Genomic DNA, 16,417 nt, shown 5'->3' on the forward strand with positions numbered 1-16,417 from the left:
TGGCCCATACCTGCAGCTGTGGCTCCCAGCCCGTCTGTAGCCCAAAATTTCGGCGCTGGGAGCATTAGCGCTGCTGTAGCGCAGTGGTGGGTTACAGGTCACGGCGCGGAGTGGAAGTTCCCCCTGCTGGAGGAACACACCCACTGCGGCCAGCGGAGCAGAGCAGCCGCGCGCGTCTTCCCCGACATTTAACTTCTGTGGAGGTGCTGAACTTTAATTACGTGTCTATCTGTGCCTGCAGTTTTACCTGAAGCCTGGGGGTTGTTGGTCTGTCTGTCCCTAGACGTACTGGTTTTCTGGGGACCAGGTCCAGAAAGCCAACATAAGAAAAGGCGATCCTGTTATGGAGGACTTTTGAGCTCAGCAGAAGAAAGGTGAGGTGTAAGGTCAGGCTGGATGGGGCTCTGAGCAACCTGGTCTAGTGGGAGGTGTTCCTGCCCATGACAGGGAGTTGGAACAAGGTGATTTTTAAGTTCTCTTTCATCCAAACCATTTTATGATAAGGGCTGGATATTGTGGACAGGGCTGTGAGGATGTCTGTGGTAACCCAGGACTAGAGATGTCTGATCAGCTCCTAGAACTGCTGCCTCTGGTTTGAAACGACTGACTGGTTTCATTCTCTCCTCTCAAGGGTTCTTCCCAGGTTACTCACAATACGTGAGAGATTTTCAGGATCTTTCAGCTATGCTGTCTCAGAATGGTGGGGACACTGCTGCAGATGCCCAGTCCTCAGGAAGAACAAGGTGTGTGGCAGGGAGGTGAGGATCCTGCAGAGCACCCAGGGCCACGGATGGACCTAATGCCAGAAACAGGCCAGCTGCTCCACAGACCAACCTCTAAGTAAAGCTTGGGGCTGCTCTGGTGGCAAGCTTGAGGTCTCAGGATTACTGCAATACAAAACCTCATCGTGAATTGCCACGGGCACGTGTGCTTTCAGTGGGAAGGAAAAACCAAAGCAGGGGAGATGATTTCAGGCAATCTAACTACATCTGGCATGTGTCAGTGAAAGAAAGGAAAAGAACCCAAAGGAAACTTAAAGAGAACGACCTTCGTGTCAAGCCAACATGTGTTGTTTTGTGTGTGGGCAGCTGTGCCTCATGGAAATTGGACTTGAGAGCTGTGAGACCCCCTTAATGAAAACTGATGTCAAGGAGAGATTGCTGCTTGCCATCACTGATGATTATGGGAATTTACCTGTATCGTGTGTCCAACACCCTCATCCGTTGTGCCTGGACGCTTTTGGGGGGGGGAAATAGGGAAATCCTTCTACTTTCAATGGATCGAAGGCACCCGCTCGACCCCAGGCCTTAGCTTTGCCTTTCCTTTGATGCGAACAGTCAGTAGAGTTCCCTTCGTGTCCTGCTCGGCTGCGGTGCTCCAGAAGCACCCGCGTACCTGCCCGGTGCCGCGGGTGGGGCAGGGACCCGTTCCGCACCCAAAAGCTCCGCGCTCACGCCGGGGTCTCCCGCTGGGGAGTCCGGCGGGAGCGTGGGGGGCTCCTCCTCCTCCTCCTCCTCCTCCTCCTCCTCCCGCGGGGGTCGGCTGCGGGCCCTGCCCAGTGTGGGCGGCTGGGCCCGGCTGCGCGTTGTCTGCGGGCGGTGCCGCCAGTGAGGCTGCGCTGAGGCTGCGGGGCCGGATGGCCGAGCCGCCCGCCCCGCGCACTCGGGCGGCGGCCGGCGGCGGGCGAGGACACCGGGCGAGCCCTCCCTGCCGGGAGAGCCAGCCCTGCGGCACACGGCAGCGCCATGGTCTCATGGATCATCTCCAGGCTAGTGGTGTGAGTAGCTAGCGCTCGGCACCTGCAGCGTGTGCCCGCATATGTGTGTGTGTGTGTGTGTGTGTGCGCGCTGTGTCCGCGCCGCCGGTCCCGCTCGCCCTTGCTATGGATACTGGGCTAAATTTAGCAGGTTGTTGTCGGGACCGAGGATCTCGGCTGCCCGGCGGGTGAGACAGGATACGTGGGTCAGATGGGATTTTCCAGCACGAGAAAATCATCGGGGGGTGGAGGGCAAAGCGCTGCCGCGCTGTGCAGCGCAAGGTGACAGCGAAGGAAGAGAGCGAGCGACATCGCCCGGCGCTCGGCAATGGACGGGATTGGGGTCCGGAGGGGCAATGGAGCATCCAGGGGTGGGAAAATGGACATGGGTTTGGGCAGCGGCGCTTTGTTACCGGGCTCGGCGAGGCTGGGGACTCGCGAGGGGGCGTGGGAGAGGCGGCCGCGGGGTCTCCCAGCCTCCGCCACCGCTTTCTTCTGTCTGTTTTGCGAAAGAAATATCAAATATTCCTTTCCTCTTTTGCAACTTGCCGCCCACCCTCTCAAAAGATGATCTCGCTCTCCCTTTAACCTGTCAGCCTGGGAGAAGAAGCGTGTGGCTCTTTGCGCTTGTCCTACAGCTTTTCCATGGCTGAAACTGCTCTAGGTGGCAATACATGTAAAAATGCCCTGGGAATTCTTCCCAGGCAACAGGGGTAAACGGAGCAGGCTCGATGTATGTGTTTATCTGCCCCACCTAAGAAGAGGTTTAGTGAGAAAAAGGCATTTTTGATGTCATTTGGAAAATTTCTGGAGGAGGGAGTTGCGGGCTTAAGGTGGGGCAGGAGGATGGCTGATCTCCCTTTTGGAAATGTGAACTGGGGAAGGCTAATATATGGCATCAGATGAAGAATTTGCCGGTTTTCTGTCACATTCATACAGATGCATCTCCTGCAGATTCAGGAGGACATCTGTTGTGCTCGCAAGTTATTTTAGAGCTTCTGTGAAGGCCTGTCACTTTCTTTGTCTGAAAGAAACGTGCCATGATGTTGCACCATCAGCATGTTTCCAGAAAAGCAGTTTCAAGGTCTCTTCTGCCGTATGAGATGAAACATCCAAAGGAAAACTCACCATCATCTTAGTTATGTCTCTGTATCAATAAGACAGTAAGTATCAGATATGAAGATTTTAGAGGGCTCTAGAGTTGAATTTAGCCCCTTGAGGTCTGACATCTGGATTCAGCTGCAGCTAGCCACTATCTGCCTAGCACTTCATTCTGGGAAAGAGTGTTAAATATTTAAAAGATTTAATTTGAACCATATAACTGTGCAGATATGTCTGCCAGCAATGTGAGATGTAGCATGTATTGTCTAAGGCAGCTTTTCTTTCTTCTCTACTAGACTAATTTCTACTTTGAAAAAACCCACATTATCATGCAATCCAGCTAATCCTCAAGAACAAAGAATATCTACACAGAGATGGTACTTCAGTTTACCTGTCTGAACACATGCACATCTACACAGATGATTTAATCTAAGGCACATGAATGGGTAAAAATCTGATAGGGGCAGGACCTGGAGCAGTTGACCAGTCAGGTAATTAGCTGAGCACACAGACCTTCCTGTTCTCTTCAGTGTTATCTGAATAACATGTCACAGCATGGAATCAGCTGTGCAGAGGGCAGTACCAGTTATTTGTTGTGCTGCATTTTCTGTAGCAAATAATGAATATGCAGTGTAAATATTAATTGTTTAGTAGTGATAGTAATAAGTAAGAATTTTGCAAGGAAATCTAGGGCAAGCCAAGCTTGGTCACCACTTTCTTTCCACTGCTGAGTGTACATCCATCCTTTAAGAATATTTTGCACCAGGAAGTGCTGGTTTGCTATGATCCCAGTAAGAAACTTGGACTCTTTTAGAGTATTGCTTAGAACACCATTTTCTAGAGGTAGCATTGAAAAACAAAAGCAACAAAAAACAACAAAACAACAACAAAAACCCCAAAAAAACCCAACAACAAACAAAACAAAAAACCCCAAAACAAACAGAGGAGAGTATAAATAATTTTGCATTCCATCAGATCCTGGAAACCCAGAGGTGTCTGACATGGAAGAGCCCTCCAGTCTGACGCAGTACACCATGCAGATCTCTCTGTGGAAAGGTCCCTTACACTTTGATATTGTCATCTCTCAGAGCATTTTCTTCTTTTTTTTAAAGACATTTCCATTCATCACTCCTACTGCCAGATGAGAAGGATGTTTACAAGACTGCTTGTTGCCTCACTAAGATTAAGAAAAAATGGTTTAATGTCAGGTGATGAGCAGGTTGCTCCTGCAGCCAGAAGGTATGCACATCCCAGCACAGGCCAGACAGCCAGGATACACCTGCAGCACAGACCTGCACCCATTCAGAGTAATTGTGACTTGGATCCCTGACTCCTTGGTGTACAGTGGTCTTCAGATTAGGATCTTGAAGATTTAATCTATCTAACCCTGTTTGCCCATCTCATTATTAATCACTAGTTGATCCATCAGTACAGATAGCTGTTCTTTAAGTAGAATGGCCACCTCGTTGGGCTTTTTTTCCCCCTCTGCTTGTGTCTATGTAGTTGTTTTTTCATTAAATTTTATTAACTGATAAGGCTTATGAAGAAAGTGGTGTGGTTTAGTTACGCTGTGAATGTTGATATGTGCTCTTATGACTTCTGCTGATCTCCACAGGGGTTATGTCTGATATGACTCAGCTAACAGAAAGGGCTTTAAAGCAAAAAGCAAGCCTTTGCTTTCTTTGATGCTTTGCTGCTTCCACTGTCTGTGATTTGGCTGTTAGTGGTTCTGTCCTGGCAGTTTCTATTTCTAAAACGTTGCTGAAGGAGAAGAACCTGTGAGCGCTTCTCACCTTTTTCAACAGGAAGTCAGGTATCTTACTGCAGGCCTTCTCTTACCTCATTTCACCTTTTGTGTTTGGGCTTTGTGTGCAGAGTATTGGCTGGTTCTGCTCTGCCCACGAAGCTGTGTGCTGGGAACCCTCAGAAGAGAAATGATAGCTTCAGAGCATCATCTCTGTCATAGCTGTGTGTTAGTCAAAGATATTATGTTCAGGATCTGCCCTGGGTACTGTACAAATGGGAAACAAAAAGACAATCATATCCCTGGATATATTTTTTCTCTAAGACGTCAATTCTCATTTTGCAGAGGAACTACTCCCAGGTAAAATTTTCACTCATCTCAGTGAGAACAAATCGGGATATTTCTTTTCTCATGGCAGTGGATTACAGATGACTTTTCCACCAAGGGATGCCTGTGTTCACTGAAATTGCAATTGTTGCATCTTGGAGTGACTTGTTCCTATGTCTGTTATAATAATTGGAATGGGATAACATCATTATTTGCGGGTTAATTACAGCCTTTTTTATTCTTCATCTCTGAGTACATCTCAAAGGACATCCTAGAGCACCTGTATCTCAGTTTCCTCATCTGTGAAGTGTAATGAATTGTTGTGAATTTATCTTCCCTGAGGCGGACCAGAAGGGACCATTGGTCTGTCTTACCAACTACAGGTTATTGCTGTTCATTTCAAAGGAGATTCAATTTGCCTCAAATGGTAGAGGCCTCTATAGGAGAGAGACTTAGGACTGTCTTTGTTACTGCAGAGCTGTTCAGCTACAGTGCAGAGCACTGGCAGTCCTGGATAGATACTTTTGGCTGTTGAATACAGGCATTTTGAAGTTAAAAGTGGTGTATATAAATGCAGCCTATTGTATTGGCATGGGAATCCTATCCTTTTTCAGAAACACAAAACTTGGTTTATGTGCTTGGGATCGCACAGAACAGAAATAAAGGTTTTTGGCTCCCATTCTGAAAGTTAGACACATCACACTGCCTGTTGAAAGACTTTCAATCTGGAGCACGTGGCAGAGGAAGGAAATGTCAGCAGAAACAAGGCTGGATTAGACAGGTTATCAGTAGATGATATGACCCTGTGTGATGGCTTAGGCATTTGAATTTCTCCCGTGAGAAGCTTAGAAGTGCATACCAAATTAATATAAAATGATCAAATATGTTCTTCATGGTGAAAATCCACAGCCTTATGGTGTTTTTTTGCCTGCATTTATTTTCTTTTATGTAAAAAATATCATTAATGGCCTCTCTGATCTCTTGTTTTGATCTGAAAGAGAATGGCAGCCTTAGATATGTTCACTGAGAATTCCCATCCCTGTGTGGAAGTAGCAGGGATTTGGGGATCTGTCAGAGGCATCCTTCCTTCTGGCTCTCCCTGGAAAGAGTTGGATTCTGAACAAAATCAAAGGGGAACCAAAGAATTCTTTAACCTGATGTGTGAAATTTCCTTCCCTTATCACAGTTTGTTAGCTTTCTCTTTCTTAATTATTGTGATGCTGTTTTAGCAAGGCTGTGAGATTGACCATCCTCATCTGGTGTCAATCCATAGTGCTACTGAGTCAGACATTGATTTCATCTTTATATCTGTAAAGAATTTCCACTTTAGAGAAACTTAGAAGATCCTTCTTCCTCCTGCTTTTCATGTGTATGGGAAGCCTGAAGAAATTTATGAATGAGAAAAAAGTCATATCATGGATATTATCTGAAGGTAAAAAATGATAACTTGTGTCTTCATGAGAAGTAGAAACAGGATCCACTCAAGCAGGCAAAGACTGCTCTCATAAAAGCAGAGCACAGCTTCAAGCTGTTGGTTATTGACATGTCAGCATTAATGTTTCAGCTGATGTGTACCACTTGATACATATCATGTATTGCTTATCAATACATCTGCGTTTGCATTTTAGTTGACATACACCATGTATGTGGAGGTCCTTCACAGCCTGCTTTATTTACTTGGTGCTGGCAGGTGACATGAAGGACTCAGGTGTTTGTTGCTCTCTGCAGGCCTCACACCAACAGTGTAAAATTATCTGAAAATAGAGCAAAGGACCCAAAGTGCAGCTTGAGCTCCTGGCCAAGGCTGTGGGATGAGTTTGCAGTAGACTCTTCTGTGCTCTGGAGCTGGGAAGTGGGAAGGTCAGACCACCTGCCATACTTGCAGAGTTTACTGATAAATTTTACCTATATAAAAAGTGGTGTAATCCCTCCAAAACAAAGGCTACAGGCTTGCACTGCTGCTTCCCTTTTTGTGAAGAGCACATTGTCTCTGTGGCTGCCAGTTCAGTCCATGTGCATCCCTGCTGCAGCCTTTGGCTCTGCTGAGGGGGCAGAACCTGTTGGTGACAGTAAGTGACAGAGGAGCACCCAGCACAGGTGTGACATTTGCCGTGCCCTTGATGTGAAATATGACCATGTGATCATGCTGCAGGGGACAGCACTGCCTGCTGCTCTGGCAGCCGTGACCCAGATTCTCCTGCCTGAGCACAGATGTGCTGGAAATGCTCCTGGTCCCAACGGGGAAGGTTTTCTGGTGTGCACATCACACATCTTGCTAGTCCTGGTGTGGTAAGGAAGGATGTTTTACCAGCCTGGCACCTATGGAATATAGCCAAGTGGCTTGGCCTTTGCAGCTGCCTTTCTACAGTATTTTGCCTTTGTGGGACCCTTTCCATCCACTTTATTAAAGCACTTCGAAGAATTAATTTAGTCTTGTGTCATTAGAGGAAGTTTTACCTCCATTGTACGGGTAAGGGCACCAAGATACATGGAGATCAACTGATGTGTCCAGTATTCCACAGAGTAACAGTTAACATATTTCCTCCAGGCTCCTTGCTCAATAAATTAATAAAAGGGAACCTGATAAAGGGAACTGGGAAATGTGTATGTGGCTTTTGTATGGATTTTTAATGGTGTGAGAGATATAGAGCAGAACTACAGACTTAAATAGATGCTACTGAAGTAGTCAAACAACCAAAGGCTGAAGTATTTTGAATCATGACCTATTCTCTTTCAGATCCTCAGTGCTGTCGTTAGTGTTACAGCAGAAAGCAAGAGCCAGACTGGCTTAATACAGGCTGCTAAGTCAGGCATTACACTTCCTAAAATTGGTTCCTGGTCACAGGAGGGAGATTTAGATCCAAGGTTCTTGAGCTGTGGTCCACAGATGGCTGGCAGTCCACAAAATATCAGTCAGTCAGTGTTTCAGCTCTAAAAGAGAATCCTTCATGCAGGCAGTTATGTACTAACTGATTTAGATAGAAGATACAATTGTAAGTTTGTTTTTTTTTTTAGTTACAAGTTTTGTAATTATATCTATTGAATTACAGTTGTGTAAAGCATTAACATTTCAACATTTTGCCATTTCCATGTGACTATTTATCGACTGTTATTTGTTATCTATCCTTAAGCAACAGCAGGATATAAAATGAGCTGTGTGTTTCTTTCAAAGGTTTGGATGCTCCAGTGTTTAGGAAAGGTTGAGAAACACTCTTATGTGCTCTTACTGCAGTTAACAGAGTGAGACTGGCATCTTTAAGGAGTTTCCATCAGGGGTTGTGTGTTGCATGAAGAGATGTGTGGTCAACGGGAAATACTTGAAGAAGGACAATGTACAATCACACCTCCTACTTCTTGAGCAGTTTCTTCTGAATACTGAGCACTGCATTTGTCCTTCTGCTTCCATGTCTCAGCAGGCAGAGCTGATACCTTGGGAACTTTCAGGCTAATCAGGCTAAAGGTGGATGAAGACCTGAGTGCTGCAGATGTATTGGCCAGTTTGGATTGCTGCAGAATCTTTCTAGGACAAAATTTCTTCTAGGTCTTCACTAGGCAGCAAGGATCTGAGTCTAGATTTCCTTTTGTTGGCTTGTCCACTTGGCTGGACTGGGCCCACTCAGATTTCAGGCAGGTCTTGTGAGGTGAAAAGGCCTAATGAAGGGATGCATCCATGTAATCAGGCTCTTTGCAAGCAAAGCACTCATTTGGCAAAGTCTCCCTTAGGTCACCTGTATGGTTGAAGTTAATCACATGCTACTTTTTGCAGGGAAGGTCTCACATACTTTGGTTATCACTGGTATGCTACTTAGATTGCAAACTCTTTTGGGCAGCAAGTTCATTTAGTATTTTTTATCTTACAACACTAGACAGTGGGGATTAGTCTCTAGCTGGTTTTAAGTTCTGTAGTAACAGAAAAATAAATAAGGTATGAATACATGCAATTCTGCATTCTAGATTAATCATTTTTGAAACTGATCCTGTGCTCCTCAGAAATTTCTCTGTGACACTCTTGCTGGTACAGTGTTCATGCTCTGATTTGGCATTTCACATGCATGTAGTAAGACAGAATTTAAACTGATAAAATACAAGCAAAACAGATGGTGAGCAAAGTGGTGAGAAAGAGCTAGAAGAAGTGACAAAATGAAGACTGTGTTTTATCTTTCCATGACTTGTGTGCTTTCTGAGAGAATGACTGAGATAACAGGACACACCTGCTCATTCCACAGGTAGGACTTGGGAAGGCACTCCAGACCTGGAGCACCATGCCAGAGCTAGAAACAAGGATGGCACTTTCCCAAGATTTGTACACAGAACCACTCTGTCTTTTGCTGCAAGCCTCACAACAGGCATAACTCCTTAGCAGAGTACCCTGTTGTTTGCTTCTTGCAGACAAATTTTGGAAGAGAAGGGCAAGGTATTTTAATTTGCTTTGGGTGGTAAAGCAGTGATCTGCAGGCTGGTAAAAGTGGTCACAGAGGCAGAAGCAGGGCAGGGATGGCATCAAAAGACAGAAGCTCATTGTACAGTAAGTAGAAATGAAGAGCAAGGATTATGTTTCAGAAGGGACACAGATTTATATGGAGGCAGAGGATTGGGTATCAAGTTGGAGATTTACTCTTGACAGTGACAGGGGAGCAGCTGGTGTCATGCTTAGGAAAGGCTTGTTTCTTCAAATGCTACTTGCTGCATGCCCTACTGCTCATGCACTAATTGCTCATAAATAAACATCCAGTTTCAAAGAAGGAATCAATCAGCTGGTCAGTAAAGGTGCAGTCTCTTTCCTTTCTCTATCATGGAGCCAGTAGTAATATTTTGCTTTCCAAAAGTGGCAGATAATACAGGAGAACAAAACCAACATTGAAGACCCTGTTTGTGAGGCGCTACAAAGAATTCCCCTAATGTCTGGAATGTTGTACCTTTTTGGACAGATCACAGGACCATGTGTGTACCTGCCTGCGAATTTGCCAGGCAGCCCAATGCTATCAGCATTAATTAACAGTTGCAGCTCCTGCAGAAGAAACACTTCTGTTCTGTTGAGTTCATGTTGCTGCTTCCTTTCATTCAGCTCATTTATTCTATTTCTTGTTTCCAGCCTATAAATAAATGTTTATACAGGAAAGCAAAAAACTGACAGACGTTTCTTGCCTCATCTTTTGAGGGAGGCTTATAACCAATAACAAGCCTCACATAAGGAAAGGGCTTGTGCTGCAGATTTTATATGAGAATACCAAGAACCTGAGTTCAGTGCAGTGCAGTGCAGTAAATTCCCTGTGGGAAGAGGAGAAATTATTTATTCTTTCCTGATTTGGTAGTTGTAAAATAGTCTTAGTGATAATCTGTCCATGTAAACTGCCAGTTCTATTTGACACATGGTAGAGCCTGATGTGGGCATGAGGTACCCCCAACTGGAGCAGAATTGGAGGGGCAAGGTAAATATTAATTCTGAGCTGAAATTTCCAAGCCAATGGTCAGAAATCATGGGGTGCTCTGGGATGTTTTACGTAGACAAGCTTATCCTGTGGCAGAGCTCTCCTGGCTGTCAGTCCCTAAGGAGCCCTCGTGAAGAAGTGAAACCAGGAATCTTGTATGGGATTTCAGGAAGAAAACCTTTGCGGGGAAGACAGATGGGAAACACCTGGTGATGGTAAAGAGCAGAGCAGTCACAGGAAGACAGCCTTCGGAAGATAGCCTTCTCCATTCACCACAATATTTCATGGCCACCTTTGTCTTGATGTCTTCAACACAAATGCTCTGACACTTGCTGTGAGTATGTGAGGAGTGCTGCTCTGTCAGCTGCAGGTCACATCAAACAGCCCTCGTGATGAGGTGGTTGTTCTAGCTTGGGCAGTTCCCACAGGACTGCTCTGGGTCATGCTCTGCCTTGGGCCCTTTTCTGGATGAGCAGTTTGAAGTTCTTGGGCCTCATTCTGCTCATGGAAGGCTCCTGCTTGTCCTGCTGCCTCTTCTGCTGTGGACTCAGGAGGACATGGTCTGCATATCTAAACTTAGACCTAGGAACCACTCAGACTATGTGACCCACAAGAAACTGTCCCTGGTGTTAGATTAGGCTCAATAACACCATCTGGCTCCTAAATCTACCTGCAGAATTCACGGTCACATGCGAAAGAGAGAGATAGATGGTGGAGCTGCCCTGAGGTTAAAAGGCTTTGAGTTTAGTCATGTATTTAATGGAAAAAGATTGAGTGTTTTTACTTGAGAGTGACTGCAAGGCAGGTGGTTATATGAAAATGAATTGATGGTCATTGTTCAGATTCCACTGAGCATATCCGATACCTCTGCAAAAAAGCCCACTGTCCTAGCTGGTATTTTTTGCTGAAAATCATAGCAGAGAGGCCAGGGACATTATGGACATAAGCACTGAATGAGACTTTCCCTCTTCCCAAAAAATTGACTAGGTCTGAGTTAAAGCACATTGTCAGGGCAGCCTGGAGGCTGTTTGCATTTCCCCTGGCTTAATTGTAACTGTTTTGTAGCTGAACAAAGGACTCTGCTTTCCAGGTTTATTGTCTTAATTCTGCTTATAAGAATTTTGGTCAAAACAGAAAAATGTTGCTGTTTAAAAAGAACATGAATAATTAAATTGAGATACTCTGGGGAATATACCCCATGGATTTGTTGAATTTAAGTAGATCGTAATTGTTTCCTTGGCAACACACTCTGCTGTCCTATATACAGAAAGGGTGTTTCTCATAGGATCAAATGCCGAGAAGAAGCTACTATTTTAGAATACACCTTAAAAACACAAGCACTCAACTAAGAGTAAATGGCTTCCTGCATAAATGTTGTAGGGATTTTCTCATGCTTGTTATACTCTACTCATCTCTTTTCATAGCTGTCAGAGTACAGTCAGTCAAACCAATCCCCTGCTGCCTCTAATGATTTATGGAGAATGTGAGATCTAATGATGCTTTCTCAGGATATAATCCATCTCACAAATACATCCATATCTGGATATTTATAAAGCTGTAACTGTCATGAACCTGCAATAGAGACTTCTGTGGTTCTTTTGAACAGGTCCGCAAAAATCTTCATGTTCTACTGCCTATCCTGGTGTCTGCTTGTAATCTCCCATCTCACTGTGCTGAGTAAAGCTGGTTTCATCAGGATTTGGACAGAAGTGTGAGATCCTTGTGTATGGTGTGCTCTGTTCCAGCTGATTACAGCTGACTTTAAGATGGGAATTCATGGTGATAGCTTAGCACCCGTACACTTAGAGATAATTGAGGAACTGCACGTTCACTTAGAAGATTTGGAGATTCTTCAACCCATTGGGAATTGCACAAACTCTTATCCTCTAATCTAGCAATCAAATAAGTGTATCATTTTATGTGCTAAAAAAAGCCTTACAGCCATGTGATCAATTACAAAATCTATGTGAAATGAAGTGTGATCATCCAAACAAAAAAGATGGAATTCAATAGAAAGCTTCTGAATATAACTTTCTTGAAAAGAAATCGCAGTACATGGGATGGGGGGGGGAGTTTGAATCTGGAATAATTAGAGCTTCTCTATTTTGCCCTTATAAGTAGGCTAAGGGGTGGATTGCCAAAGTTGAGCAAGAAATGCCACAGAAAATTCCAGTTTGGGCTTGTGGTAAATCTGAAGAATCAAGGCTGGATTTTCTGCAGACTAAATAAATAGCTGGAAAATGTTGTTTCAATGCAAACCTCGATAATTTTCTTGTCCCTAGGGCAAGAGCAGAGCTTCAAGTTGTGTCAATTGGTGCTATTTTGCTGAGGTCAGTGAGTGGTGTAAACCTACCCAGGTGGGAGACCTAAGGTTATGTTTGTAGCTCAGAATGGTGAGGGCTTTGTTGAGGGTGCCAGCTACATCCTAGAAAATTGAATATTATGGGACAAAAGTTTGCCAGTTCAATGGAGGACTGGTGTTCTTTATGAGTTAAACTGCCCTTTGAGTGGTGACAGATCAAGGGTAGAGGGCTCCTAAAAGCATGATTCTGTCATGATCCTTTCATTGAATATTGGGAATTTCATCACTAAATAGGAATATGGCTTTATCCTCACTTCAGCAACCAAAGCCAATTGAATGGGCCATCCCAAAGCCTGTAATCAAGACATCTGACCTCACCTCTGGAGCTCTCATGAGCTTCACTATCAAGCTTTTCTCTCATAAGTGGTAATACCCACTGAAAACTGAGGATGAAGAGCATGACTGCCTTCTCTTTAGATTCAATTTAAAGAATCCAAATGCCTTATTGCACCCTAGCACATATATTTTTAAAGCTACTTTAATAACATCAGGCAAGTAGAAACTCTAATCTCTCACACTTCATGTCTGTACCCTTGTGTGAAGCTCTGTTACAGAGGGTGCTGGCTAACCATGACTGCTGCCATTGGCTCTGAGCTCATCCCTGATCCTGGCTACCTTAAATCAGTGCTGCTTTGCAGACTTTCCTGAACTAGACATCCCAGCAGCTCAATGACAGCCATTTCCATGGCCTGAGGGGATTTGATATATATGATTGATGATATGATACACACCCTCTGCCTGTTTCTACATATTGCTCCTAGATCACTGCAAAGTCAGCAGAGCTGATTGAGAGACTGCAGAAATCACTGAAGGATTTTTGCCTGCTGTCCATGAAGCAGAACATGCATTTTAAGTTTATAAATACTATGCCTGTTTTTGCATGGTACTTGAAAGTGAACCAGTCTACTTTCCATGTAGTTTGTGGTAATTCATATTTAATCTCGTGTAAACCTATTCTGTAAAATCATAGTCCCCACCCCCAAGGATTTACTTTATAGATGAGATATGTTTTATCTCTTTGATATAGTGTATCCTGAGGTTTCTGCACTCAGGTGTGCTATACATCCACTGGAATAGCTCAGCATTCTTTTTCAATTATTATTCTGCTGAGGTTTGCAAATACTTGGCTGTAACAAATCAAGTCCCTATTTAAACACTATTATGATTTATGTATATTCTCAAAACCAAGAAACCTCACTCTGGGCAGTCAGGCCATAAACGGCTCAAGTCTGTGTAAATTCAATTCTCCAGATGCATTTTATACAGCTACATGTGTTTGAAACAGTTTTACCATTTCACTTCAAAATAATGCTTTGTTTAGAGTAGCACTTGCAACTTAGTCATCCTTCTGTTTGAATACCCTTGCCTGAGAAAGAGGACAAAGACTGGACTGTGGCATTTGAACCATCAGTATTAACAAATAAGAAAAGATGGAAAAGCACACATAAGATACCATGCAGTGTGGGTGTTCCCACAAAAAGTACAAGCTGCCTTCTCTAGCAGCTGCTTATTTAGAAATCTCTGAAAGGGTCCTTGAAGAATTGGCTGTCTTCCCCTTTGCTTTCCTCTCAAGTTATTTCTGTGAAGTCTCCATCTGTCTCCTAAACCTCAGTTTATATTTTATTTTATATTTTGGGTAGCTGCCAGCTGAAAGGTATATGTGTGAGAGGGAAGGTGAGAATGGGAAAGAGACGAAGTCACTAAACCAAAAGAAAGAAGAGAGGCAAAGCCTTTTGTGCTCAGAGCTGTGCAATGCACTAGCTCCTTACCCAAGCCTGAGACAAAGTGGTATTCCTCTGGGTGTAGGAATGGATCTGTGCCTGTGTCACAGGCTCTGATCTGAACACATTTGCATTTGGGAAAATGCAGAATAGAAGAGAGCAGCATGACGTCCCTTTTACTCTCTAAGGCTCTCAGCTAAAGCCTGAAATTCAGAGACATATGAGAAGTCTGTGAGAGATCAAAATTGAATAAAAATGGAAACATGACATCTCCTGTCAGAAGGAGGATTGAGTATCTGGATAGCAATACTGCTGTCTTTAGGCATTAAAAAAGATCTGGTGTCTTCATCAAATTGTGAAACTGGATTTTAAATCCCAACTCCTGTAATATGTGCATATATTGCATATATATGTGGGCATCAGATATTTTGATTTGTACTCTGAACCTGCAAGGCTGTGTACATGCTCATTTCTGAGAAACTGTTATCTGATACTTTATTTTGAATGGAAATATTCCTGTAACTGCTTTCAAGAAATCACCTGACGAGAATTAATGAGCAAATGTGGGAATTGCTAAGATGTGCTCATAGTGAGATTGTCTCACTCTGTAATGGTGGGGGTGGCACAGAAGCAGTGCCTGGAACCTGCAACTTCTCTTTCTAAATCTCACACTGCCTGGGCTGTGACCAAGCTGCTGATTTCCAGTGGTGAAAGCCATTTATTTTCCAGCAGGGTCAATAAAACTTGTAGATATCTGTCATCTCATCCTTCTCTAAATGTTTTTACCCTAGGTATCGATTTGTTCAAAATCTGAAAATGTCAGATGTCATGGCAAAGCTCTCAATATGAGCTTCTGTGCCATGAAATGCTTCACTGTCCTCACTAGTGAGACTTACCTGCACTTTAGGTAATAGGTGATTGTTTAAAAAATGTAATGTAGGTGAACAGTATTTATGCTGTAAAAATCGGTGTGAGTAAAAAGAAACACCTTTCTCTCTCTTGCCTTTAGTTAAAGACCCAAAGTTCACTTACTAAAATATTACAGGGATTGAAATCTAGTCTTTGGTGTAACAGGAAAGCGTTTAACCTGTTAAGATTCAGATTGGAATGTATGAGAAATTAAAAAAGAAATCTAATATTAGTGAAGGATTACAAAGTCTACTTTAAAAAGGTACTTAAAAACATAAAATTATTTGGAAGGAGTAGGGAAGGAGTTGTCTTTTTGTAGCAGAAGTATATTAAGTTGTGAGGTGAATCATGATGCAGGAAAGTTAAATAAATGTAGAGATTTCAAAGTTCAGAAGAAACGCCTTGCATTTTAAGAAAGATCCCAGAGTGGCTAAGGAAATGTGTCTAAGTTTCAGTTTTCTGTCTTGTTGCATATACACTTGTACATATATACTCTTTGTTGAGAAAAAACAAAGATGTTTTAGAATTCATTGTACAAATTGCATGAGTTGTATCTGTCCCTTACCACTACAAAGTGAATTGCACATCAGAAATGTTTAACTTCAGCTGCAGTTCTGGGCAATATGCAAGTGTTACTGAGGGGATGGGCATGAATTTTGGAGGCTGGGCAACTGAATCTCCATCTGGGTATCTTAGCCCACCCACACTATGTACTGGTATGCTCTGAGCCAGAAGCAGTGACAATATCCTTCCCAATCCAAGCAAGTTAATGGACAACAGATGCAGATTTTGTGTGTCAACACTGCATGATGGATGTCCATCCAGGGGAATGCTCAGCTGGGCTGACGTGAAACCAAAATGTTTTGGTTTGGCTTTTTTTTTTTTTTTCAAAAATAAAAAGGGATCTTAGAATTCAGATATTTCCCAAAGACTTGGAGAGAACTAATTGAAGATGGTGAAGACTTACAGAGATGCTGGTATTTCTGTTCCTAGGGTACTGCTAGGTACTGAGTACTGAGGTACTATCCTCAGGTACAGTCCTGAAAAGCCTTTTAGAATTATTAGATG

General features: G+C 43.5%; 1 protein-coding gene across 1 annotated transcript in view; it reads left to right on the plus strand.

The window, feature by feature from the left end:
* The first annotated feature begins 1,656 nt into the window (after positions 1-1,656).
* Positions 1,657-16,417, plus strand: part of REEP1 (receptor accessory protein 1) — a 68,960-nt gene continuing 54,199 nt past the window's right edge. The window contains exon 1 of the mRNA XM_062494098.1: positions 1,657-1,777. Coding sequence (XP_062350082.1) covers positions 1,746-1,777 — 32 coding nt within the window. The 5' untranslated portion in view covers positions 1,657-1,745. The remainder of the gene's footprint in view (positions 1,778-16,417) is intronic.

This window comes from Cinclus cinclus, chromosome 5, assembly GCF_963662255.1.
Source record: "Cinclus cinclus chromosome 5, bCinCin1.1, whole genome shotgun sequence".
NCBI classification, from domain to species: domain Eukaryota; kingdom Metazoa; phylum Chordata; class Aves; order Passeriformes; family Cinclidae; genus Cinclus; species Cinclus cinclus.